A 25891-nucleotide genomic window follows, 5' to 3' on the forward strand; every position below is an offset into this window, starting at 1 on the left:
CTGCAGTAATGCGGTCGATGTACCGGTCCGTCGTGGTGAAGAAAGAGCTGAGCCGCAAGGCGAAGCTCTCAATTTACCGGTCAATCTATGTTCCTACTCTCACCTATGGTCATGAGCTTTGGGTCATGACCGAAAGGACAAGATCCCGGATACAGGCGGCTGAAATGAGCTTCCTCCGCAGGGTGGCTGGGCGATCCCTTAGAGATAGGGTGAGAAGCTCGGTCACCCGGGAGGAGCTCGGAGTAGAGCCGCTGCTCCTCCACATCGAGAGGGGTCAGCTGAGGTGGCTTGGGCATCTGTTACGGATGCCTACTGGGCGCCTTCCCCGGAAGGTGCTCCAGGCCCGTCCGACCGGGAGGAGACCCCGGGGAAGACCTAGGACACGCTGGTGGGACTATGTCTCCCGGCTGGCCTGGGAACGCCTCGGTGTCCCCCCGGAAGAGCTGGAGGAAGTGTCTAGGGTGAGGGATGTCTGGGCATCTCTGCTTAGACTGCTGCCCCCGCGACCCGGCCCCGGATAAGCGGAAGAAAATGAATGAATGAATGAATGACTTGAAAAGAAAGTAGTGTATGATATGCCCATTTTAAAAGGTTATCTTCATTTTATTCATACATTACAACATATAAATGATATAGAGATTGTTGTTGTTATTGACAGATTCTTTCACCTGAAGTTGCCCGTTGCTCTGCTTGTATTCTTGATGATGCTGGACATCAGGGCACACGGTCTAAGGTTTGGCCAGAGGGTCTGTTTGCTGAGCTGGTTTCTGTTTTCACAAAACTGAAACAAAACTCAGCCATTAATGATCTTTGTGCACATAACAACTCAAAGTATGTGAAACTATTACTGTTAAATCATACCTAGTCCACTTCTTTAATCTTGTTAAAGGCCCTTAGATTCACTTTACTTTTACTTGTTTAGCATAATTGAAGAAATACCTTAATGTGACGTAAGACACAAATGTCTAGTTCTGATAAATCACATGATCAGTAACAGTAATGCTGCCGCAATATATTGATCAACAAACATTGCACAGTTCACGTCCTTGCTTAAACAATGATTGACTGAAAAGTAACTATAGTCTATAAGGGCTTTAATATCTTAAAATTATCAAAATATTGTTTATTTCGCAATGGTTTGAAATTTTAATGAACAAAATGCACGTCCACAATGTGAGAATACTAGACCAATACCAATTTAAGATTTATATATTATTGACCATTTAATGTCTTTGATTGGATAATGATTGATAGATGACTGATTTATAATCACATCCAGAAGCTCTGAGCACAGTATACTTGTCAAAGCTCCAACATGCAGGTTCAAAAAGCAGGTCTTTTATTTTGTCTTTTTCTCTTCTCAGGTAAGCCTTTTAAAATGTTCTTTTATTATTTGTCCTTTTCTGTTATTTTTCATATGAGTGTAAACTAAATGGTTGAAATATGATGAACTTTTATGATTAATGATGCACATTTTATCTGGATGTGAATAATATGATGAATTATGTTCCCTCCAGTTTTCCTAATGGACTACACTGAAAGTACAGGTAACATGATGTTTGATGAAGTCTTACTGAACGAATTTACAGTATGTCCATTCACATGATTTTAATTTCTTAACATTCAATACTTCATTTACATTTAATAAAAAGAGTTTATGGTAATATTTAAGGCACATTGCAGCAACCACTCATATATCCAGACAATTTCCTGAATCAACATAAGTAAATAAATGATGTAAACAATGCTATAGAAGAACAGGCTTTGGCAGAAATGACCCATAAAGAACTTATAACATCTGGAAAAAGTTCTGTTTAAAAAACACTGATAAGATGTGGAGTACATATTTTAAGACATATTAGGCTTTTATTTGACCAAAAACATAAGCTAAAACATAAGCTTTTTGCGACCATGCACTAATTTTTACATTTACATTTAGTCATGTAGCAGACGCTTTTATCCAAAGCGACGTCAATGACTTACAAACTAATATATATATATTTTTCTTTTGATCTTGACTAAATAAAATGTATCGCTTACACTAGTCATTTCAAAATTGCAATGGTCTCTGTAAACCACTGATTGAAACATTTACAGTCACTTACTCACTTATTTACATTTTTATACAATATTCTACATTTAAAAAAGAAGAAAAATCATCAAAATGATGGAATAATGCAAATATGGGAATTCGGGTAAATATTTTTTTTCTTTTTCTTAACTGTTCAATCAAAGGTCTCCATTTCAAACACATTGTTATTGTGTGTTGTTATTTATTTGTCGTCACAGAATATCTAAATTAGTGTTGTAAACAACAATAAAGTTAAACATGCAACTAGTATATACAAAAAATAAGACTCACATTGACTCGCTCACATCTCATACTCTTGAATCTGCTCTTGTATACATGCAGAAGATTGTATGTACAGCAGAGGAGAAGACTACAGAGGCAAGATCTCCATCACTGAGAGTGGACACACCTGCCAACGCTGGGACTTTGATACACAAAATGCGTTCAAACCATTATTGTGAGAAACTATCACTTACTTACTGAACTATTGAAATGAAATATTTTCCACGTACACTAAATGTTTGTTTTGTAGGTACCCTGAGAAGAACTTGGAGGAGAACTATTGCAGGAACCCTGATGGAGACCCCAGACCCTGGTGCTATACCCCAGATCCATCCAAACGCTGGGAGTACTGCTCTATTCCTCAATGCAGTAAGATTCACTTCTGTCAGCTTGAGATCCCTTAGTGAAATATTCAGCACATCAATTATTGATCATCTTTTTCTTGTATGAACTACAATAATAACAGATCCCACCTGTATGACTGGAGATGGAAGCTCTTACAGGGGAACTATTTCTGTGACCAGAACAGGGAAAACTTGTCAGAAATGGGCATCTCAAACTCCTCACAGGCATTGGATAACTCCAGAGAAACATCCATTCAAGTAAGCATTAAAGGGTTTAGTTCACCAAAGAATGAACATTCTGTCTTGAGTTACTCTCCCTTAAGTCGTTCCACAACTGCAAGACCTTCGACTTCGGCACACAAATTAAGATTTTGATGGGGGTCCATGAGCTTTCTGATCGACTCATTAACAGCAACAAAATGTACACTCAAAGCGCAAAAAATTAAAAAGACACTGTTAAAATAGTTTCGTCTCCAATGCATGCACGAGAGGAAATCTAACGGGCATTCACAAGAGCATGCTTCGTAAGAGATAAAGTACAGTCAGCCAGTGTAGCCAACATGTCACTATATTTTTCAAACCCCTTTAGAGACTTATTTTTCAAAAAAGCGACTAGCGACAAGCTACTTTCTGAATAAGCCTTGACGACTTAGCGAAACATTCTCCTTCACTTCTACTCAGTACCGATCCTACACGTCTTGGGGCCCCAAGCAAACCTTGTGGGGATCCTTGTCATAGTTAAATTTAGATTAACAAAACTTTATAATAAATAAAAATAATAAATCAATTAACACAGTTAAATAAATAAAAACTGAAAGACAAAAAAACATTAAACTAAGAGTAAGAGAACAATTTAGTTAAAAATGTAATTCAAACTTTTATTCCAAAGTAACACGTGTCTCTAGAAAAACACATCAATAGTTCTCTAAATGTGATGACACAAAACGTACATATTATCATGGGCAAACGAAATACAGTGGATTGAAGTAATGACACCCATATGAACACTGTACAGCTGGTTTTGTGACAAAGTCATTCCTTTAAATGCTATTGAAGATAGAAACGTGCATATTAATGTGTAGTCTTTGTAACTTTGGAGACGGTCCCTAAATTCAGACTATCGAACGTCAAACCAATTTATGCTAGTGGATAAATACTGGATTTCAAAATCAGTATTTGCATAATATGGCAAAACTAAAGAAGACTTTGAAAATAGTACAACACAACGCGTTTTTTCCAGCGACAGACTGTTAGCTCCGTTTTGTAGCCTTAACGTGCATCATCACATCACACGCATGTCAACCCCTGCTTCGCAATGTCCGAGATCAATGTCAAAGTAATTAAATAAATGAAGTATTGAAAAGGACATTTCCAAATTAGTCGTGTAAAGTTGAATCCGCAAGTAAAAAAAATAGCGTATAGTGATTATTAACCGATTATTAACTGTAACAAAGATCCATAAAAGGAAGGAGACGGGAACGTGACAACATTTAATTACACAAACAAACAAACTTAAAATGCCGGCAGCTGCCATACAAACAGTTCAACAACACATAATGCCCAGGCCTGGTCCTCTCTCGTCATACTCTCCTGTCGCTTGTCCTTTTATGCTTCCGAAGCTCCTCCGTGAGAGATGCGAGACTGGTGCAACGCGCAGCTGACGCTCATCATCACTAACTTTTTGATTTAATTGTTTTAAATCATCTTATTCCAGAGGTCTTGAAGAGAACTACTGCAGGAACCCTGTTAAAGACAGAACACCCTGGTGTTACACCACAGACCCTGAGACCCGGTGGGGATACTGCGATGTGCCCAAATGTGATGACCAATCCAAATCTGGTCTGTATTAAAGGAAATAAAATAACATTCGAAACAAGATTTGACAACAGTATTTAATATATGACTATTTCTGTCCAATCAGGTGATCTGAAATGTGGACAGCCAGCAAGAGAACCTAAAAGTTGCCGGTGGCGTATTGTTGGGGGATGTGTTTCTGAACCACACTCCTGGCCTTGGCAGATCAGTCTTAGAATAGGGTACATACATTTCACTCTTGTGTCTCTGTGCTTAATACTGTTACATAATAATTTACAAAACATGCTACAAACAACATCTCTGGTTCTAGACTGTTTAGAAAATGTATTTAATCCAGTAATCTGACGACTGTTCATTTATTTAGTCAAGTACCTGAATTTCTGAATTTTTGTATCCATAGGCCTTAAAATTTTATTGAATTCATTTTGTGAAATACATGGTATTACTGCAGTTTTTTTGGTTTTCATAAAATGTATATTGTGACATTAAATAGGGATCTACAAGTAGATGGTTTCATCGGACACACGCTCCTGTCCTGAAGTTAGCTTTCGGTCTGTGTTTGTTGATTGGTCCAGTCTATATTAATTTAATATTATATATTATTATATATTTTTGTTAATAATAATAATAATAATTTATTGAATTTTGTTGTGTCAATTTTATTAAACAAATAATTTGTTAAATAGGTTGCGTAACCTCCGTATGGGACATTGACATCTAGCAGTTGAATTTGGTATCAGAGTCTAAATTCAAAATATTGGCGAGGCAAGTTTAGCTAAGTATTTATTTTGCTTGTTATCAGAAATAATCTACAGGAACTCTATTCTTTGCGGATGTGTAGCGGAAATTACATTCGTTAAATTGTAAGGTGTTTATTACTTCCTGTAAACTACACCAGTGACTTTCAGCTAGAGGAAAGATTTGACCACTTAACTGTTTTCTGTCATAGTCCTATGAAATCTCACTTCTGTGGTGGAACTCTGATTCATCCACAGTGGGTCCTCACCGCAGCCCATTGCCTTAAGCTGTAAGTGGCCATTTAAAAAAAATATAATTTTGCTATTTGAGATTATATAAAGGCAAAAATAAAAAAAAAATGTTTACCAAAAATTACACAGGTCTTCGAGTCCATCTGTTTACAAAGTCTTACTTGGAATCCACACACAATATGGGTCTGAATCCTCCAAACAGGAACGAGAAGGTTTTAAAATGGTTATGGAACCGTCTGGAGCTGACATTGCACTTCTCAAGCTAGACAGGTAAGAGAGTTCACTGTTATCTGTTGTTGATGTCAGTAATGAAGTGGAATATTTATCTTGCAGTTCAAAAATTGTCTCAGACAAAGAAGGTCCAGGTGTCAAAGAGTTCGAGCCAAACAAAGTGCGATGTTCCAGAAGCATCAGAAAACCCAGTGTTTTCCGTCATATATTTATAGTCAAACTTTTGTCAGGTGACTCTCTCTGAGACCAATCAGGAAAATTCCTGTTATCTCTTATTTGTATTACCCAATGCTTTCTGTCTGCCCCCAATAGTTTCTAAGCAGCAAGGTACGCATCTAATAGTGGTACGCTGGCCTGTATATCATTTTTAAATACATTTGCATACAATGGTTACCACACGAGACCTCCAAATATAGCATGGTCACCATACAAGACCACCAAACACACCTTGGCGTACGTGCGTAATCATAGTAGGTTTCAGAGAGAGCACAGCATGTCTCAAACTTTAGGCCTCTAAAACATCACTGTCTTTTACATGGTTGCATTGTGCTCAAATGTGCTTTATACAATCTTAAAGTTATATAAAGTGCATTTATGTGAACAATCATTGATCATGTCATGATTCTGCCGCATCATGTCATGTTTCTCTTGGTTTAGTGGCAGGATCATGACAGAATCTCATGTTTTGTGTGGAGAGAGGCATTTATGGCCCTTATGGTGTTCCATATGCTCTCTCCGGTCTTGTCTCTGTTCCCATCGTTACCTCGTTATTGCTTGTTAATTAGTTCATGCCCGGCACCTGTCCCCGTTTTGATTATTCCCCTTATTTAATGCCCTTGTGTCTTCTGTCTTGAGCTGGTACATTGTGATTTGGTTGGTGAGTTCATGTCTTGTTAGTGTAGTTATTTGTAGTTTATGTCAAGAGTTTATTTAAGTCTTGTTTAAGTGTAGTTAGTTTAGTCCTGTCATGTTATTATATTCTCATGTTTTGTTATGTTACCCCCACGTGGGTCTTCGTTTTATTATTTATGATTAAATATATGTTAACCCCCTACCCACTGTCTGCACCTAGGTCCTCTGTCCTTGTCTCACCACTCGAGAATCCCGACAGATCAAATATATGAATTGTAACATTAAATCATTGAAACATTCCAATAAACCCATGTGTATTAATTCATCAGATTCATCAGTATGATTTCAGATTATCCCAGTGATGCACCTATGTTTGTTAGGTATTACTTCGGTGTATAATAACTGTGGTGAATAATAGTGCCCAGTGCATGTAAAATATATGGAATATGTGTGAAAAATTACACAATAGTATCATTAGTGTAGTCATTGCAAATTAAAACGGACATTGATAAAAGTGAGACACCGGTGAGCTACTGTACCTGTCAAATGTCATCTATTGGATGATAAAATAGTTTCTCTAAGTCAAGCTTAGAGGGATACTCTGTTCTGTCATCATTTACTCACATTCGATTCATAAACGTTCATACATTTCTTTGTTCTGATGACCACAGAGACAGATATTTGGAAGAATGCTTATAACCAGACAGATTTTGACCCCCATTGACTACTTTTGCCAAATTCAGAGCAGAACACTGTGTCTACACTGGCCGCAAGTGGTTTTTTAATGACATCATGAAGGCAAACTCACAATAAAGTGTGTCTCATTTTAGGCCTGCAGTAATAAATGATCAGGTATCACTTGCGTGTCTGCCTGAAAAGGACTACATTGTACCAGATGACACTGAATGCTTTGTGACCGGCTGGGGAGACACAAGGGGTATGTGATTTTACAAGCCAAACAGATTCTTTACCTACACACATTTGATTTAAACACATTTATATTTCAGTTTACTTAAATAATTATATTGTAGTTTCAAGCTTTTCTGTTCTTCAGGAACTGGTGGAGAGGGTTACCTGAAAGAAGCCGGCATACCAATAATTGAGAATAAAATCTGTAACAATCCGTCGTTTTTGAATGGCCGCATAAAGGATCACGAGATGTGCGCTGGACACAAAGATGGTGGAACAGACAGCTGTCAGGTCAGAAACATGCACTAAATTCTATATCCTACAAATGCGGTGCAATGTTACGCCTCATGTGCATTTTGTTCTCACAAATTTAGGGTGACAGCGGCGGACCTCTCGTCTGCAAAGCACAGAACGAGTTTGTTCTTCAAGGAGTGACATCATGGGGTGACGATTGTGCTCAAGCCATGAAACCTGGAGTGTACGTCCGCGTCTCTAAGTTTGTCAGCTGGATTGAAAAAACCCTGACAGAAAACTGATTCATATTTAACACAAATGCTGTACTGTGGAATTTAAATGTACAACTAAAATAAAGTGTTTATGAACCTTCTCATATTGTATATGCTTAAATATGCACACGTCAAGGTTCGCATGTGCCAGATAAGCTTCGGTAATGTCCGTTGTACAAGAAGTTTTAAAAGACTCCAAACATCTTGTGTAAACTCCACCATGAAACAAGAATAGCATTTGTCTTCACAAGTAAACAATTCAAACTTTCTTGTATATATAAAAATGGATCGTTCATGGAGATAACGTGAAAGTGTCCTATTTGTCAGTTATGGTGACCCATAACCGCAGATCAAGTACCTTCTAAGATTAATGACACACATTTTGATACCTCCATTTTTCCTAAGGGAATGCACTCGAAGTACAGGTGGTGATTACAGTAAAGGTACAGGTTTCGCATGGGGGATCACTAGCAAGTTTAAAACAAATGTGCTCATCGTTTATCTTGTGAAAAACCCCAATTAATTTGATTAACTTAAAAAATAAAGGTACATTGTTGTGTAACCAAAGTGCAAACACAAGCTTTTGGGGGCCATGCAGTATTGTTTTGATTTATTTAGCATTGTCTTCTTTGAATCGGTAAACACAAAAATATTTTCTTTTGGTCTGGAGGTTACAATAGTCATTTGTAATATAAAAGGTGTAATAAACTACATGATACACTGCATAATATACTGGACTACCGTTCAAATATAAGGCAACTAACTCATAAAAAATTTTTTATTCATTTTAGAGTGATAGTAAACTCACCAAAATGGAATAACTCAAACACAACTATGGGAATAACATTATATATATAAGGAAATACAAAATATGCTTAGAATTTGCAAAACTATTATTATGCATTAGAAGCTTAATGTGATGTAAACAGCTAGTTAAAAATATGTCAACTTCTGACAAATCATGTGATCAAAAACGATAATAATGTGTTCAATACTGAACCCCATACGTTCAGTGATTTCACTTCAGTTGCAATGAATATGTGCTCTTCGTCATTAAAGTGAAATAACCTTTAATATAAACATCAGAGCCTGATAAAAATAGCCATTTTAGAAGAAAAACATCATATGGTACTTGGAGGGTTTTGCATCTGAACTTGTCACATATTGGTTGACAAACGTATAGTAACACAGTCCATGTCCTTTATTAAATAATAACTGACTTGAAAAGTAAGTACATTTTTACATTTACATTTACGCATTTGGGAGACGCTTTTATCCAAATCGACTTACATTGCATTATCCTATTCATTACATTTTACATAGGTATCTTCAATCCCCTGGGATCGAACCCACAACCTTGCATTGTTAACACAATACCACTGAGCTAAAGTAAAGCTGTATGATGTGTATGATGTGCCCATTTAATAAGGATATCTTCATTATCTTCACAATGATATAGAGATTGTTGTTGTTATTGACAGATTCTTTCACCTGAAGTTGCCCGTTGCTCTGCTTGTATTCTTGATGATGCTGGACATCAGGGCACACGGTCTAAGGTTTGGCCAGAGGGTCTGTTTGCTGAGCTGGTTTCTGTTTTCACAAAACTGAAACAAAACTCAGCCATAAATGATCTTTGTGCACATAACAACTCAAAGTATGTGAAACTATTACTGTTAAATCATACATAGTCCACTTCTTTTTTCTTGTTAAAGGCCCTTAGATTCACTTTACTTTTACTTGTTTAGCATAATTGAAGAAATACCTTAATGTGACGTAAGACACAAATGTCTAGTTCTGATAAATCACATGATCAGTAACAGTAATGCTGCCACAATATATTGATCAACAAACATAGCACAGTTCACGTCCTTGCTTAAACAATGATTGACTGAAAAGTAACTAGTCTATAAGGGCTTTAATATCTTAAAACGATCAAAATATTGTTTATTTCGCAATGGTTTGAAATTTTAATGAACAAAATGCACGTCCACAATGTGAGAATACTAGACCAACACCAATTTAAGATTTATATATTATTATAATATTTTTAACCATTTAATGTCCTTGATTGGATAATGATTGATAGATGACTGATTTATAATCACATCCAGAAGGTCTGTGCACAGTATACTTGTCAAAGCTCCAACATGCAGGTTCAAAAAGCAGGTCTTTTATTTTGTCTTTTTCTCTTCTCAGGTAAGCCTTTTAAAATGTTCTTTTATTATTTGTCCTTTTCTGTTATTTCTCATATGAGTGTAAACTAAATGGTTGAAATATGATGAACTTTTATGATTAATGATGCACATTTTATCTGGATGTGAATAATATGATGAATTGTGTTCCCTCCAGTTTTCCTAATGGACTACACTGAAAGTACAGGTAACATGATGTTTGATGAAGTCTTACTGAACGAATTTACAGTATGTCCATTCACATGATTTTAATTTCTTAACATTCAATACTTCATTTACATTTAATAAAAAAAGTTTATGGTAATATTTAAGGCACATAGCAGCAACCACTCATATATCCAGTCAATTTCCTGAATCACCATAAGTAACTAAATAAATGATGTAAACAATGCTATAGAAGAAAAGGCTTTGGCAGAAATGAACCATAAAGAAGTTATAACATCTGGAAAAAGTTCTGTTTAAAAAACACAGTTAAGATGTGGAGTAGATATTTTAAGACATTAAAGGCTTTTATTTGACCAAAAACATAAGCTAAAACATAAGATATTTGCGACCATGCACTAATTTTTACATTTACATTTAGTCATGTAGCAGACGCTTTTATCCAAAGCGACTACAATGACTTACAAACTAATATATATATATTTTTTTTGTTCTTTTGATCTTGACTAAATAAAATGTATCGCTTACACAAGTCATTTCAAAATTGCAATGGTCTCTGTAAACCACTGATTGAAACATTTACAGTCACTTACTCACTTATTTACATTTTTATACAATATTCTACATTTAAAAAAGAAGAAGAAAAATCATCAAAATGATGGAATAATGCAAATATGGGAATTCGGGTAAATATTTTTTTTGATCTGCTTAGAATTTGCAGAATGTTTTCTTCTCATTTTATCAATGAGTTCTCATCCAGCTGGGCTCTTCTAGGCTGCTTTTTCTTAACTGTTCAATCAAAGGTCTCCATTTCAAACACATTGTTATTGTGTGTTGTTATTTATTTGTCGTCACGGAATATCTAAATTAGTGTTGTAAACAACAATAAAGTTAAACATGCAACTGGTATATACAAAAAATAAGACTCACATTGACTCGCTCATATCTCATACTCTTGAATCTGCTCTTGTATACGTGCAGAAGATTGTATGTACAGCAGAGGAGAAGACTACAGAGGCAAGATCTCCATCACTGAGAGTGGACACACCTGCCAACGCTGGGACTTTGATGTAGAAAATGCATTCAAACCATCATTGTGAGAAACTAGCACTTACTTACTGAACTATTGAAATGAAATATTTTCCACTTACACTAAATGTTTGTTTTGTAGGTACCCTGAGAAGAACTTGGAGGAGAACTATTGCAGGAACCCTGATGGAGAGCCCAGACCCTGGTGCTATTCCCCAAATCCATCCAAACGCTGGGAGTTCTGCTCGATTCCTCAATGCGGTAAGATTCACTTCTGTCAGCTTGAGATCCCTTAGTGAAATATTCAGCACATCAATTATTGATCATCTTTTTCTTGTATGAACTACAATAATAACAGAACACTTCTGTATAACTGGAGATGGAAGATCTTACAGGGGAACTATTTCTGTGACCAGAACAGGGAAAACTTGCCAGAAATGGACATCTCAAACTCCTCACGAGCATTTGATAACTCAAGAGAAATATCCATTCAAGTAAGCATTAAAGGGTTTAGTTCACCAAAGAATGAACATTCTGTCTTGAGTTACTCTCCCTCAAGTCGTTCCACAACTGCAAGACCTTCGACTTCGGCACACAAATTAAGATTTTGATGGGGGTCCATGAGCTTTCTGATCGACTCATTAACAGCAACAAAATGTACACTCAAAGCGTTAAAAATGTAAAAGACACTGTTAAAATAGTTTTGTCTCCAATGCATCCACGAGAGGAAATCTAACGGGCATTCACAAGAGCATGCTTCATAGGGGATAAAGTACAGTCAGCCAGTGTAGCCAACATGGCAACTTGGTCACTATATTTTTCAAACCCCTTTAGAGACTTATTTTTCAAAAAGCGACTAGCGACAAGTTACTTTCTGAATAAGCCTTGACGACTTAGCGAAACATTCTCCTTCACTTCTACTCAGTACCGATCCTACACGTCTTGGGGCCCCAAGCAAACCTTGTGGGGATCCTTGTCATAGTTAAATTTAGATTAACAAAACTTTATAATAAATAAAAAAACTAAAGTAAATAACACAGTTAAATAAATAAAAACTGAAAGACAAAAAAAACATTAAACTGACAGTTGGAGAACAATTTAGTTGAAAATGTAATTCAAACTTTATTCCAAAGTAACAGGTGTCTCTAGAAAAACACATCAATGGTTCTCTAAATGTGATGACACAAAACGTACATATTATCATGGGCAAACGAAATACAGTGGATTGCAGTAATGACACCCATATGAACACTGTACAGCTGGTTTTGTGACAAAATCATTCCTTTAAATGCTATTGAAGATAGAAACTTGCATAATAATGTGTAGTCTTTGTAACTTTGGAGACGGTCCCTAAATTCAGACTATCGAACGTCAAACCAATTTATGCTAGTGGAGAAATACTGGATTTCAAAATCAGTATTTGCATAATATGGCAAAACTAAAGAAGACTTTGAATATAGTACAACACAACGCGTTTTTTCCAGCGACAGACGGTTAGCTCCGTTTTGTAGCCTTAACGTGCATCATTACATCACACGCATGTCATCCCCTGCTGCGCAATGTCCGAGACCGAGTATGTCAAAGTAATTAAAAAAATGAAGTATTGAAAAGGACATTTCCAAATTAGTAGTGTAAAGTTGAATCCGCAAGTAAAGAAAATAGCGTATAGTGATTATTACCCGATTATTAACTGTAACAAAGATCCATAAAAGGAAGGAGACGGGAACGTGACAACATTTAATTACACAAACAAACAAACAAACTTAAAATGCCGGCAGCTGCCATACAAACAGTTCAACAACACATAATGCCCAGGCCTGGTCCTCTCTCGTCATACTCTCCTTGTCCTTTTATGCTTCCGAAGCTCCTCCGTGAGAGATGCGAGACTGGTGCAACGCGCAGCTGACGCTCATCATCACTAACCTTTTGATTTAATTGTTTTAAATCATCTTATTCCAGAGGTCTTGAAGAGAACTACTGCAGGAACCCTGATAATGACAGAACACCCTGGTGTATTACCACAGACCCTGAGACCCGCTGGGAATACTGCAATGTGCCCAAATGTGATGACCAATCCAAATCTGGTCTGTATTGAAGGAAATAAAATAACTTTCGAAACAAGATTTGACAACATTATATAATATATGACTATTTCTGTCCAATCAGGTGATCTGAAATGTGGACAACCAGCAAGAGAACCTAAAAGTTGCTTGTGGCGTGTTGTTGGGGGATGTGTTTCTGAACCACACTCCTGGCCTTGGCAGATCAGTCTTAGAATACGGTACATACATTTCACTCTTGTGTCTCTGTGCTTAATACTGTTACATAATAATTTACATAACATGCTACAAACAACATCTCTGGTTCTAGACTGTTTAGAAAATGTATTTAATCCAGTAATCTGACGACAATTAGTAAATTTTTCCATCAATAGGCCTTAAAATTTGATTGAATTCATTTTGTGAAATACATGGTATTACTGCAGTTTTTTTGTTTTCATAAAATATATATTGTGACATTAAAATTAAATAGGGATATACAAGTAGACGGTTTCAAAGGACACACGCGCCTGTCCTGAAGTTAGCTTTCGGTCTGTGTTTGTTGATTGGTCCGGTCTATATTCATTTATATTATTATATATAATTTTTTTGTTAATAATGATAAGAATTTGTTGAAATTTGTTGTGTTCATTTTATTAAACAAATAATTGGTTAAATAGGTTGTGTAACTTCCGTATGGGACATTGACATCTAACAGTTGAATTTGGTATCGGAGTCAGAATATTGTTGGCAAGTTTAGCCAAGTATTTATTTTGCTTGTTATCAGAAATAATCCACAGGAACTCTATTCTTTGCAAATGTGTATCAGAAGTCACTTTCGGGCCACAAAAGTGTGCATGTGCCGTAACCTTTGTTTATGTTGTTGCTTTGAAACCATCTATTCAAATGAAATGTGAATTACGTCCTGTGAACTACACCAGTGACTTTCAGCTAGAGGAAAGATTTGACCACTTAACTGTTTTCTGTCATAGTCCTGAGAAATTTCATTGGTGTGGTGGAACTCTGATTCATCCGCAGTGGGTCCTCACCGCAGTCCATTGCCTTAAGGAGTAAGTGACCATTTTTAAATATCTTTATTTTGCTGTTTGAAAGTATATAAATGCAAAGATTTAAAAAAGCTGGGAGTTTTGGAAGTTCAGCAAATTATGAAATGTTAACCTACCATTACACAGATCTGCGAATCCATCTTATTACAAGATCTTCCTTGGAATCCACACAAAAAATGGGTCTGAATCCTCCAAACAGGAACAAGATGTTTTTAAAATGGTTAAGGAACCGTCTGGAGCTGACATTGCACTTCTCAAGCTAGACAGGTAAGAGAGTTCACTGTTATCTGTTGTTGATGTCAGTAATGAAGTGGAATGTTGATCTTGCAGTTCAAAAAATGTCTCAGACAAAGAAGGTTCCAGGTGTCAAAGAGATTTCTTATTTGTTTGAGCCGAACAAAGTGAGATGTTCCCAAAAGCATCAGAAAACCCAGTGTTTTCCATCATATATTTATAGTCAAACTTCTGTCAGGTGACTCTCTCTGAAACCAATCAGGTAAATTCCCGTTATCTCTTATTTTTTATTACCCAATGCTTTCCGTCTGCCCCCAATAGTTTCTAGGCATCAAGGTACGCATCTAATAGTGGTACGCTGGCCTGTATATAATTTTTAAATACATTTGCATACAATGGTTACCACACGAGACCTCCAAACAAGCCATGGTCACCATATGAGCCCACCAAACACCATACTAGACCACCAAACATGGTCACCATATGAGACCACCAAACACCATACTAGACCACCAAACATGGTCACCATATGAGACCACCAAACACCATACTAGACCACCAAACATGGTCACCATATGAGACCACCAAACAAAGTTACATTCAAACAGTGGAAAGTCCCCAGGTTTCAGAGAGCACAGCATGTCTCAAACTTTAGGCCTCTAAAACATCACTGGCTTTTACAGTTACATTGTGTTCAAATGTGCTTTTATCAATCTTAAAGTTATATAAAGTGCATTTATGTAAACAATCATTGATCAAATATATGAATTGTAACATTAAATCATTGAAACATTCCAATAAACCCATGTGTATTAATTCATCTTTAGTAAAGTGTGATTTCAGATTATGTTTGTTAGGTATTACTTCGGTGTATAATAACTGTGGTGAATAATAGTGCCCAGTGCATGTAACATTTATGGAATATGTGTGAGAAATTTCACAATAGTATGTAGTCATTGCAAATTATAACGAACATTGATAAAGGTACCTGTCAAATGTCATATCTTGGATGATAAAAGTTTCTCCAAGTCGAGCTTAAAGGGATACTTCACCCAAAAATGAAAGTTCTGTCATCATTTACTCGCCTTCGAGTTGAACATGCATACATTTCTTTGTTCTGATGACCACAGAGACAGATATTTGGAAGAATGCTTGCAACCAGACAGATTATGGCCCCCCTGGACTACTTTTGCCAAATTCAGAGCAAAACACTGTGTCTGAACTGGGCCGCAAGCGGTTATTTTTAATGACATCATGAAGGCAAACTCACAAAAAAGTGTCTTATTTTAGGCCTGCAGTAATAAATGATCTGGTTTCGCTTGCCTGTCTTCCTGAAAAGAACTACATTGTACCAGATGGCACTGAATGCTTTGTGACCGGCTGGGGAGAGACACAGGGTAGGTGATTTTACAAACCAGACGGATTCTTTTTCAAAACACATTTGATTTAAACACATTTATATTTCAGTTTACTTAAATAATTATACTGTAGTTTCAAGCTTTTCTGTTCTTCAGGAACTGGTGGAGTGGGTTACCTGAAAGAAACCGGCATACCAATAATTGAGAATAAAATCTGCAACAGACCGTCGTTTTTGAATGGCCGCATAAAGGATCACGAGATGTGCGCTGGATACAAAGATGGTGGAACAGACAGCTGTCAGGTCAGAAACATGCACCAAATTCTATATCCTACAAATGTGGTGCAATGTTACGCCTCATGTGCATTTTGTTCTCACAAATTTAGGGTGACAGCGGCGGACCTCTCGTCTGCAAAGCACAGAACAAGTTTGTTCTTCAAGGAGTGACATCATGGGGTGTCAATTGTGCTCTAGCCATGAAACCCGGAGTGTACGTCCGTGTCTCTAACTTTGTCAGCTGGATTGAACAAACCCTGAAAGAAAACTGATTCATATTTAACACAAATGCTTGCTGTACTGTGGAATTTAAATGTACAACTAAAATAAAGTGTTTATGAACCTTCTCATATTGTATATGCCTAAAAATGCACACGTCAAGGTTCACATGTGCCAGATAAGCTTAGGTTATGTCCGTTGTACAAGAATTTTTAAAAGGCTCCAAACATCTTGTGTAAACTCCACCATGAAACAAGAATTGCATTTGTCTTCACAAGTAAACATTTCAAACTTTCTTGTTTATATAAAAATGGATCGTTCATGAAGATAACGTGAAAGTGAAAAGTGGAAAGTGTCCCATTTGTTAGTTATCCCTTTTTTCCTAAGGGAATGCACTCGAAGTACAGGTGGTGATTACAGTAAAGGTACATGTTTCGCATGGGGGATCACTAGCAAGTTTAAAAAGTTTTGATTTATTTAGCATTGTCTTCTTTGAATCGGTAAAACTAAAATATTTTCTTTTGGTCCGGAGGTTACAATAGTCATGTGTAATATAAAAGGTGTAATAAACTGCATGATACACTGCATAATATACTGGATTACCGTTCAAATATAAGGCAACTAACTCATACATTTTTTTAATTCATTTTAGAGTGATAGTAAACTCACCAAAATGGAATAACTCAAACACAACTATGGGAATTACATTATAAATATATGGAAATGCAAAATATGCTTAGAATTTGCATAACTATTCCTTAGGTACAGAATATCGAAATAGTTCTTATCTGTGCTCTTATTGGCTGCTTTTTTTTACTATTCAGTCAAAGTCAAAGAAAGGTCCAAAAACATTCTTTTTTTATTTTAGTCTACATATATTTACGCAAACACCTCAAAAGGTTTGTAAGGTAATATTTCACTTCACTGACCTAATCTTCTGAACATTTGTGTGTTGACTAATGGATGAAGATTGGTTTTTACTGTGATTTAGGCTTCAGTCGAGTTGAGATTTACAACATTGTTGCCAAATCAACTGGAGCAAACAGGGCATTTATAGGTTGGTTGCAGATGTTTGAGAGATGCCAATCAAATACTGTAGCTTGACAATGACCGGAAATATGCCGATAAGCAGTTATATGGAATTCAAAATGATAAGTCATAATCATGAGAAAATAAAAAATAGACAAGAGACTTGCGTTTGTTAGAGATTGTTTCCTGTGATGTCATTCTCTCAAATCTGTTGTTTAGTAGCTGCAGAAGATTGTATGCACTGCACAGGAAAATACTACAGAGCCAAGATCTCCACCACTGAGAGTGGACACACCTGCCAACGCTGCATGAGACCTGAGAAAAGTGAGAAATTACTTCTAAAAGAAAAGATTCATGAGATATTGTCCATTTGGTACAGGAACACAACCGGTGTCTTTTTGTAGTTTACCTAACTTGGAGGAGAACTATTGCAGGAACCCCGGTGGATGCCACCATGCCCTGGGGCTTTACCACAGATCCAAGCAAAATCTGGTAGTTCTGCTCTATTCATCGATGCAGTAAGATTCACTCCTGTCAGCCTAAAATCATGGACATGGACTTTTGAAAACAGGTCTAAAGTGCCACTTTTGAAAACGCTGCCGTTTTCCTTTCCATGTAAACTGCAAGATGCAATTATCTCTGATCGATAGAATCGCGTTCTTATTAGGAGCACAGTCGTGAGAGTATAGTCAAAACAATATGGCGGCTTACTGTACTGCGAGCTCTTGATGCTCTATCCAAAATATGGTTTGCTGCACCAAAGACACCAGCAGAGACACACTATTTACATTCGCCAGACTTTAAACACACATACACGTCAACCCATAGTATTAAAAAGCACCTTTGGCTTATAACTGTGCATGTGTATGTGCCAAGGCACGTCCTGTTTCTTTGCACAAAAACATCGCCATGCACTGGTTTTCCTGGATCCGTGTAAGATAACGCTGTACGTGAAACTTTTCAAAAACGTAAAGGAAAAACTTGTAGGTTTTAGATCGTGTAAAAAAGATTGTCCGCTGGGCTGGTTAGTAAATAGAGGAAGGAACTAGTGAGCATGGGATTTTTTTTATATTTAGGTCTGTCCAATATTAATCTGGTTCTGGATGACTGTAGTGTTCCCTTAAAATTGTTGTGCTCCTCAAACCATTCTTGAACCATTTCTGCATTGAGGCAGAGCTGAAAGAAGCCACAGCCACCAGCAAATACCATTTCCATGAAAGGACGTACATGGTCTGCATCAAAGCTCACGTGAAAGTAAGAATATTGCAGAATATTGCCCAAAACATCCCACTGCATCCTCCAGCTTGACTTTTTCCCACAGTACATCCTGGTGCCAAGTGTTCCCCAGTTAAGCACGATGTAAAGGAAAACGTGACCCATCAGACCAGGCCACCGTCATCCATTGCTTCGTGGTCCAGTTTTGGTGCTCACATGCCCACTGTTGGCACTTTCAGCGGTGGACAGGAGGCCGCATGGGCACCTCGACTGGTCTGCGGCTATGCATCGCCATACGCAACAAACTGAAACTTCTGACACCTTTCTATCAGAACCAACATTAACTTCTTGAGCAATTTGAGCTTTAGTAGCTTGTCTGTTGAATTTGACCACACAAGCCAGCATTTACTCCCCACGTGTATCAGTGAACGTTGGTTTCAGAAGGTGGCCTTGGTTCAGTGGTCTCCAGTGTCACCGGTTCACCACCGTTCCTTCCTTGGACCACTTTTGATAGATACTGACAACTCCTTGTCTTGCCATCACAATTTGGCCCTTGTCAAACTCACTTTAACCGTTAGATATTGATTGACAAACATAATATGACCTGGTCCATGTCCTTGTTAATGATTGATAGATAACAGACTGGACTGTGATATTTGTTGTAACTCACATTCAGAAGCTCTGTGCTCAGTTTGCTTGTCAAAGCTCCAACATGGAAGTAAAAAAAACAGGTCTTTTATTCTGTCTTTTCCTCTTCTCAGGTAAGACAATGAAGTTCATCTCTGTTATTCTTTAAATTAGTGTAAAATAAAATAAATGATCAATATCTATGATTAATGACGCTCATTTTATCTGATGCGATTATTATGATCAATTCTGTTGCATCCAGTTTTCCGAAGGTACTGCACTGAGCTTAAAGTTACAATTATGTTTTTTAAGGCTGGTCTGGAAATGTCCATTTGCCTGGTTTTAATTATGTCCACCCAGTACTACCTTTATATTAAAAAAATCTTAATGAAGGTTAAAGTTCATGGACGTTTTATGACTTCGTAAAGCCATTGTGGAAAGATCCACATTCACCACACACATTCAGTGGATTAGAGAAATGATGTCCAGTCTCTACCTCCAAAAGATTATGTACTCAAGAGGATCAGGAAAACAAGTCTTCAAGATGTGGCACCCATTCATTGAATATGTTGTCCATTTCAAATAACGCCTTATTATTGACTGCTATTGATTGATTTTTTTACTTTAAGATCGACCACAGCTCGAGGGATTTGTTGTTGAGTTTTAGAGGGTTGTTAAATGTGATGTTTCTTTAATCAATTTAAATATATAAATATATGTTTAGTAAGCAAAACCCAACCATAGAGCAAAAATAATCTCTTTGCGGCCATGCACTATTCTTGTGCATTTTTTATAATGATCTTGAATAAACAAAAAAACTTTTTTATTCAATGGAATGAAACTGATATCATGCTAATGTACAGTTACAAAGAAACTAAGATCTCTAAAAACGTATTTGTTTTAAAATGTAATAAGAAACTGAAGTCATGATAAAACAATCATGACCATAACAAAATGACTGACCCTTGTTTGATGGAGGCTGTTTCTGTCACACACACTTAAATCTGCTTTTGTATAGCCGCAGAAGATTGCATGCACTGCAACGGAGAAGACTACAGAGGCAAGATCTCCATCACTGAGAGTGGACACACATGCCAACGCTGGGACTCTCAGACGCCACACCAACATAATTACGTCCTGTGAGAAATTACAACAAACTAATAGAGCGTTAATGAAATATTGTGCCCTTAGTACAAGTACACAAAATGTGTGTTTTTTTAGTTTAACTTTACAGAACTTGGTGGAGAACTATTGCAGGAACTCTGATGGACAGCCCAGACCCTGGTGTTATACCACACATCCATCTATACGCTGGGAGTACTGCTCTATTCCTCGATGCCGTAAGATTCACTTCTGTCAGCCTGTCAGAAATCACTGTGTCAAATATTAAAATCATCCATTATGGGTCTCCATTTCCTTGTAGCGACTGAACCCCCTAAAATTGTACCAGAGCTCACCTGTACCACTGGGATAGGAAGACATTACAGGGGCACTATTGCTGTGACCAAATCAGGGAAATCTTGCCAGGGCTGGACATCTCAAACTCCTCACAAGCATGAAAGAACTCCAGAGAACTACCCCTGCCAGTAAGCATCAATAAGATGTGTTGAGGGTTATTGAGGTACTGGTAATTTATTCTCTTTCCCATTGTAACTTTAGTAACTTTAAGAATCATTTCATTACAGAGGTCTTGAGGAGAACTACTGCAGGAACCCTGATGCTGAGTCGGCACCCTGGTGTTACACCACAGACCCTGAGACCCGGTGGGAATACTGCAGTGTGTCCAGATGTGAAGATCAATCTCAACCTGGTCTGTATTGTAGCATTCTGGTTCAAAATCAAATATTTCACAAATATTTTCTCCTGACTAGTTTTTTGTTTCTGATCATGACGTTACAATACTTATTCTTTCTCTTGGAGATTAAAATGGTCATTTGAAGAAAATAAGCAAACTCAGTCCAACAAGGACCAAGTTCAGTTGAAATCTGCAATTTTATCATTCATTGTAGACATTAAAATGACACTGTCTGAACAGGTGTTTTCTGAGATTGTTTCCTGTGATGTCATTCTGTTAAATTTGCTATTGAGTAGCTGCAGGAGATTGCATGCACTGCAGCGGAGAAAACTACAGAGGCTCTATCTCCATCACTGAGAGTGGACACACCTGCCAACGCTGGGACTCTCAGACGCCACACCAACATAATTACGTGCTGTGAGAAATTACAACAAACTAATAGAGCGTTAATGAAATATTGTGCCCTTAGTACAAGTACACAAAATGTGTGTTTTTTTAGTTTAACTTTACAGAACTTGGTGGAGAACTATTGCAGGAACTCTGATGGACAGCCCAGACCCTGGTGTTATACCACAGATCCATCCAAACGCTGGGAGTACTGCTCTATTCCTCGATGCCGTAAGATTCACTTCTGTCAGCCTGTCAGAAATCACTGTGTCAAATATTAAAATCATCCATTATGGGTCTCCATTTCCTTGTAGCGACTGAACCCCCTAAAATTGTACCAGAGCACACCTGTACCACTGGGATAGGAAGACATTACAGGGGCACTATTGCTGTGACCAAATCAGGGAAATCTTGCCAGGGCTGGACATCTCAAACTCCTCACAAGCATGAAAGAACTCCAGAGAACTACCCCTGCCAGTAAGCATCAATAAGATGTGTTGAGGGTTATTGAGGTACTGGTTATTTATTCTCTTTCCCATTGTAACTTTAGTAACTTTAAGAATCATTTCATTACAGAGGTCTTGAGGAGAACTACTGCAGGAACCCTGATGCTGAGTCGGCACCCTGGTGTTACACCACAGACCCTGAGACCCGCTGGGAATACTGCAATGTGCCCAATTGTAGAGATCAACCTGGTCTGTATTTGTCTGTATTTGAGGAGCCACAGAATAACTCAAATTAATTGCATGCCTTGTAGATTCTTGTTTTCCTTCCTTGCACTATAAACAAATAATGTGATCATTAAGTCATGACAAAAATGCATTTACATTAACGCATCAAAATAAGTTTAGCAATTTCAACTTTCAACAACTCATCACTAGTCAAGATTTTAAATACTAAGTTGAAATCACTTGCATAGCCAGTAATAAAGTAAATTATTAAGTAATTTATTTCATGTGTAGCTGGTAAAATACAATGTGTAATGTACATTCAGCCATTTAGATCATTTGTAACTATGTGAAATATATTGTATGACTGGCATTTTCCTGTTAAATCAGGGAGTCTGAAATGCGGAAAACCAGCAATAGAACCTAAACTTTGCGTTGGGCAGCGAGTTGTTGGGGGATGTATTTCCAAACCCCACTCCTGGCCTTGGCAGATCAGTCTTCGAATCAGGTACACAAACCTCCCTCATTTGCCTTTGTGTTTAATACTGTTAACAACTGAAGATCTCTGGTTTTGTACCAGGCATTGATATTAGGTAGGTAATCGTGTAATGTAATTTTGGAGTTTAATCAATCTGTTTTGAAAACTTTACAATAAATACTAGAAATAGAAATGCTGAACAACTTTTAAAGACCTAAAACACAAAATATGTGAAAATAATGCAATTAGGGGCATTTGGCATTGACTTCTGCACAAAGTTGTGGAATCTAAAAGAAAATGTTATAAAAACTTTGGACAAATTTAGCAACTTTGCATTAGCAACGTTGTTTTAGTATTTTATCTTTGAAAAACTGCTATAAAAAGGACTTGTTTTTTTCAGAACAAACTAGGTTTAAACAGTAAATACATTTTCTGTTATAGGATCGATAAAATTCATTTCTGTGGTGGAACTCTGATCAATGCACAGTGGGTCCTAACCGCAGCCCATTGCCTTGATGGGTGAGTGGCCGTTTTCATCTTATAATCATTTAACCATTTGAGGGGATAAGAAAGCAATGGTTACATTTTTACCTACTATTATACAGGCCACACATCTCAAAGATCTTCCTTGGAATCCACACAAAACATGCAATTGAACCGTCTAAACAGGAACGAGATGTTTCTAAGATTGTTATGGGACCATCTGGAACTGACATTGCTCTTCTCAAGTTAGACAGGTCAGAGAATTCACTGTTGACAATTGTTGTCTTTAACAAACATTAATTTCAATGTTAGATAAAGGTGATTTTAATTTATACTTTCAAATTTATTTGATGTTAAAATAATTTCTCCAAGCCTCATGATAATGTACTCACTTAACTACATGTAATTATTTGGTCCAATTCTGTTCTTTGTTGTACTAAATGAAATTTATGAACCTATATTAAAAGAGTCTAAGCCATATTTAAACGAGTAGTTGGACTCCAAACGGTTGAAGGTCAAAATTAGAGTTTCAGTGCAGCTTCAAAGGTCTTAAAATGATACCAGACGATGAATAAAGGTCTTATCTAGCGAAACAATCGGTCATTTTCACAAAGAAAAAATACAAATGTATATGCTTTATAAACACAAATGCTTGCCTTGCTCTGTATTGTTCTGCCTTCAACTATTTGGAGTCCATTGAAGTCCACTATATGGAGAAAAATCCTGGAATATTTTCATCAAAAAACCTTCATTTCTTTATGATTACTAATACATAAACATATTGGATGACATGGGGGTGACTAAATTATAATGAAAATTTATTTTGAAGGTGTACTACTCCTTTAAAGCAGAATATTTGAATAAAATCAAGAACGCAAACTCACGATAAAGTGTGTCTCATTTTAGGCCTGCAGTAATAAATGATCAGGTATCACTTGCCTGTCTGCCTGAAAAGGACTACATTGTACCAGATGGCACTGAATGCTTTACGACCGGCTGGGGAGAGACAAAGGGTAGGTGGTTTTACAAACCAGACGGATTCTTTTTCAAAACACATTTGATTTAAACACATTTATACTTCAGTTTACTTAAATAATTATACTGCAGTTTCAAGCTTTTCTGTTCTTCAGGAACTGGTGGAGAGGGTTACCTGAAAGAAACCAGCATACCAATAATTGAGAATAAAATCTGTAACAATCCGTCATTTTTGAATGGCCTCATAAAGGATCACGAGATGTGCGCTGGACACAAAGATGGCGGAGCAGACAGCTGTCAGGTCAGAAACATGCACCAAATTCTATATCCTACAAATGCGGTGCAATGTTACGCCTCATGTGCATTTTGTTCTCACAACTTTAGGGTGACAGCGGCGGACCTCTCGTCTGCAAAGCACAGAACAAGTTTGTTCTTCAAGGAGTGACATCATGGGGTCGCGGTTGTGCTCAAGCCATGAAACCTGGAGTGTACGTCCGCGTCTCTAAGTTTGTCAGATGGATTGAACAAACCCTGAAAGAAAACACAAATTAAACACAAATGCATTCTGCAGTGTGGAATTTAAATGTACAACTAAAATAAAATGTTTAGGAAACTGCTTATATTGGACACGTTATTTGCACAAGGTTCACATATACCAGATAAGCTTCGGTTATGTGCGTTGTACCAGAATTTTTAAAAGACTCCAAACATCTTGTGTAAACTCCACCATGAAACAAGAATTGCATTTTGTCTTCACACGTAAACAATTCAGATTTTTTTGTATATATAAAAATTGATCATTCATGAAGATAACGTGAAAGTGAAAAGTGAAAGTGATCTGTTTGTCAGTTATGGTCACCCATAAAAGAAATGTGACCTCTACATTTAACACATCCGTTGAGTAGTGAACAAATGGACTGCAAGTCATGAAACCACACCCGGAGCAGTGGGCAGCTATCACTGCAGCACCCGGGAAGCAAGTTAGGGATAGGTGCCTTGCTCAAGGGCACGTCAGTTGCTTCCTGCTTGCACTGATAATCGAACCTCAATGACCTTCTGGTTACGAGTCCGACTTGAACTTTCTGTATAATATTTTAACAATGCCCTTTTCTCTTTCTGTTTGAATGGCTTAATTAAAAACGTACAGCAATATTGAAGAGCTGAATAACATCTTCATAACCCTTCACATCAGATAACGAATAATAAAATGCAAATATATTTCACACTTGGCTGAATGGGGAAAATAATACTGGCTGAAACAGAAATGGAAGAAGCTGTACGTGAAGTGGATCTACTCTCATCGACTGATGAAAGAAAGCAGGGTATTCTGTTCCTGCTTAACCCTTATGTCGCTGTTGCCCCTTGAACCTGCTCTCGGACTGGCCGCGGTAACCCAGTGCCACAACTGGAGATACTGTAGCGCACACCCACATCTCAGAGTTTTTGAGTGAATTAAACTACAGTATTTCTGATATTCATAATATTTCAACCGCTGTGCAGTGAAATTTAACAAATGTGCAAGAATGAAACATGTCCTGTTCAAAAGTGACTGCTTGCCCACTTTTATTCTACTTAGATTTCTTAAACCGAACCTGGAAAACACACAAAAAAGTGCAAAAGCACAAAGGCTTTTAACCTGTTATCTTCTTGAGCAATTTGA

At 37.2% G+C, this 25891-nt stretch overlaps 3 protein-coding genes across 3 annotated transcripts; all 3 read left to right on the plus strand.

Moving 5' to 3' along the window:
- Nucleotides 1-1296: 1296 nt before the first annotated feature.
- LOC306904303 (plasminogen-like) lies at nucleotides 1297-8100 on the plus strand. The gene is made up of 12 exons (XM_079474115.1): nucleotides 1297-1364; nucleotides 1518-1547; nucleotides 2414-2528; nucleotides 2604-2722; nucleotides 2820-2955; nucleotides 4412-4536; nucleotides 4619-4733; nucleotides 5462-5539; nucleotides 5631-5771; nucleotides 7415-7521; nucleotides 7639-7784; nucleotides 7868-8100. Exons 1-12 carry the CDS (start codon nucleotides 1316-1318, stop codon nucleotides 8027-8029), a joined length of 1323 nt encoding a protein of 440 aa, XP_079330241.1. The 5' UTR covers nucleotides 1297-1315; the 3' UTR covers nucleotides 8030-8100.
- A 2008-nt stretch (nucleotides 8101-10108) lies between these two features.
- LOC306904302 (plasminogen-like) lies at nucleotides 10109-16702 on the plus strand. Its single transcript, XM_079474114.1, has 12 exons — nucleotides 10109-10195; nucleotides 10349-10378; nucleotides 11335-11449; nucleotides 11525-11643; nucleotides 11741-11876; nucleotides 13342-13466; nucleotides 13549-13663; nucleotides 14414-14491; nucleotides 14615-14755; nucleotides 16013-16119; nucleotides 16237-16382; nucleotides 16466-16702. Exons 1-12 carry the CDS (start codon nucleotides 10147-10149, stop codon nucleotides 16625-16627), a joined length of 1323 nt encoding a protein of 440 aa, XP_079330240.1. The 5' UTR covers nucleotides 10109-10146; the 3' UTR covers nucleotides 16628-16702.
- Nucleotides 16703-19463: 2761 nt separating this feature from the next.
- LOC306904298 (plasminogen-like) lies at nucleotides 19464-25779 on the plus strand. Its single transcript, XM_079474110.1, has 15 exons — nucleotides 19464-19579; nucleotides 20464-20584; nucleotides 20667-20785; nucleotides 20869-21031; nucleotides 21131-21255; nucleotides 21537-21657; nucleotides 21740-21858; nucleotides 21942-22104; nucleotides 22204-22322; nucleotides 22686-22803; nucleotides 23215-23292; nucleotides 23379-23510; nucleotides 24163-24269; nucleotides 24387-24532; nucleotides 24616-25779. Exons 1-15 carry the CDS (start codon nucleotides 19531-19533, stop codon nucleotides 24781-24783), a joined length of 1848 nt encoding a protein of 615 aa, XP_079330236.1. The 5' UTR covers nucleotides 19464-19530; the 3' UTR covers nucleotides 24784-25779.
- Nucleotides 25780-25891: the final 112 nt, after the last annotated feature.

The sequence above is a fragment of the Barbatula barbatula genome (genome assembly GCF_947034865.1).
Source record: "Barbatula barbatula genome assembly, chromosome: 15".
Taxonomy (NCBI): Eukaryota; Metazoa; Chordata; class Actinopteri; order Cypriniformes; family Nemacheilidae; genus Barbatula; species Barbatula barbatula.

Excerpts from the sequence above, each read along its gene's own strand:
- LOC306904303 (XM_079474115.1), top strand. The coding sequence starts at position 1,316 with ATGCAGGTTCAAAAAGCAGGTCTTTTATTTTGTCTTTTTCTCTTCTCA. Across the intron at positions 2,723-2,819 it reads CTGCTCTATTCCTCAATGCA|ATCCCACCTGTATGACTGGA; the intron begins GTAAGATTCACT and ends CAATAATAACAG. Across the intron at positions 7,522-7,638 it reads CGGCTGGGGAGACACAAGGG|GAACTGGTGGAGAGGGTTAC; the intron begins GTATGTGATTTT and ends TCTGTTCTTCAG.
- LOC306904302 (XM_079474114.1), top strand. The coding sequence starts at position 10,147 with ATGCAGGTTCAAAAAGCAGGTCTTTTATTTTGTCTTTTTCTCTTCTCA. Across the intron at positions 13,664-14,413 it reads CAGATCAGTCTTAGAATACG|TCCTGAGAAATTTCATTGGT; the intron begins GTACATACATTT and ends TTTCTGTCATAG. Across the intron at positions 16,120-16,236 it reads CGGCTGGGGAGAGACACAGG|GAACTGGTGGAGTGGGTTAC; the intron begins GTAGGTGATTTT and ends TCTGTTCTTCAG.
- LOC306904298 (XM_079474110.1), top strand. The coding sequence starts at position 19,531 with ATGGAAGTAAAAAAAACAGGTCTTTTATTCTGTCTTTTCCTCTTCTCA. Across the intron at positions 20,786-20,868 it reads CTGCTCTATTCCTCGATGCC|CGACTGAACCCCCTAAAATT; the intron begins GTAAGATTCACT and ends ATTTCCTTGTAG. Across the intron at positions 23,511-24,162 it reads GCTCTTCTCAAGTTAGACAG|GCCTGCAGTAATAAATGATC; the intron begins GTCAGAGAATTC and ends GTCTCATTTTAG.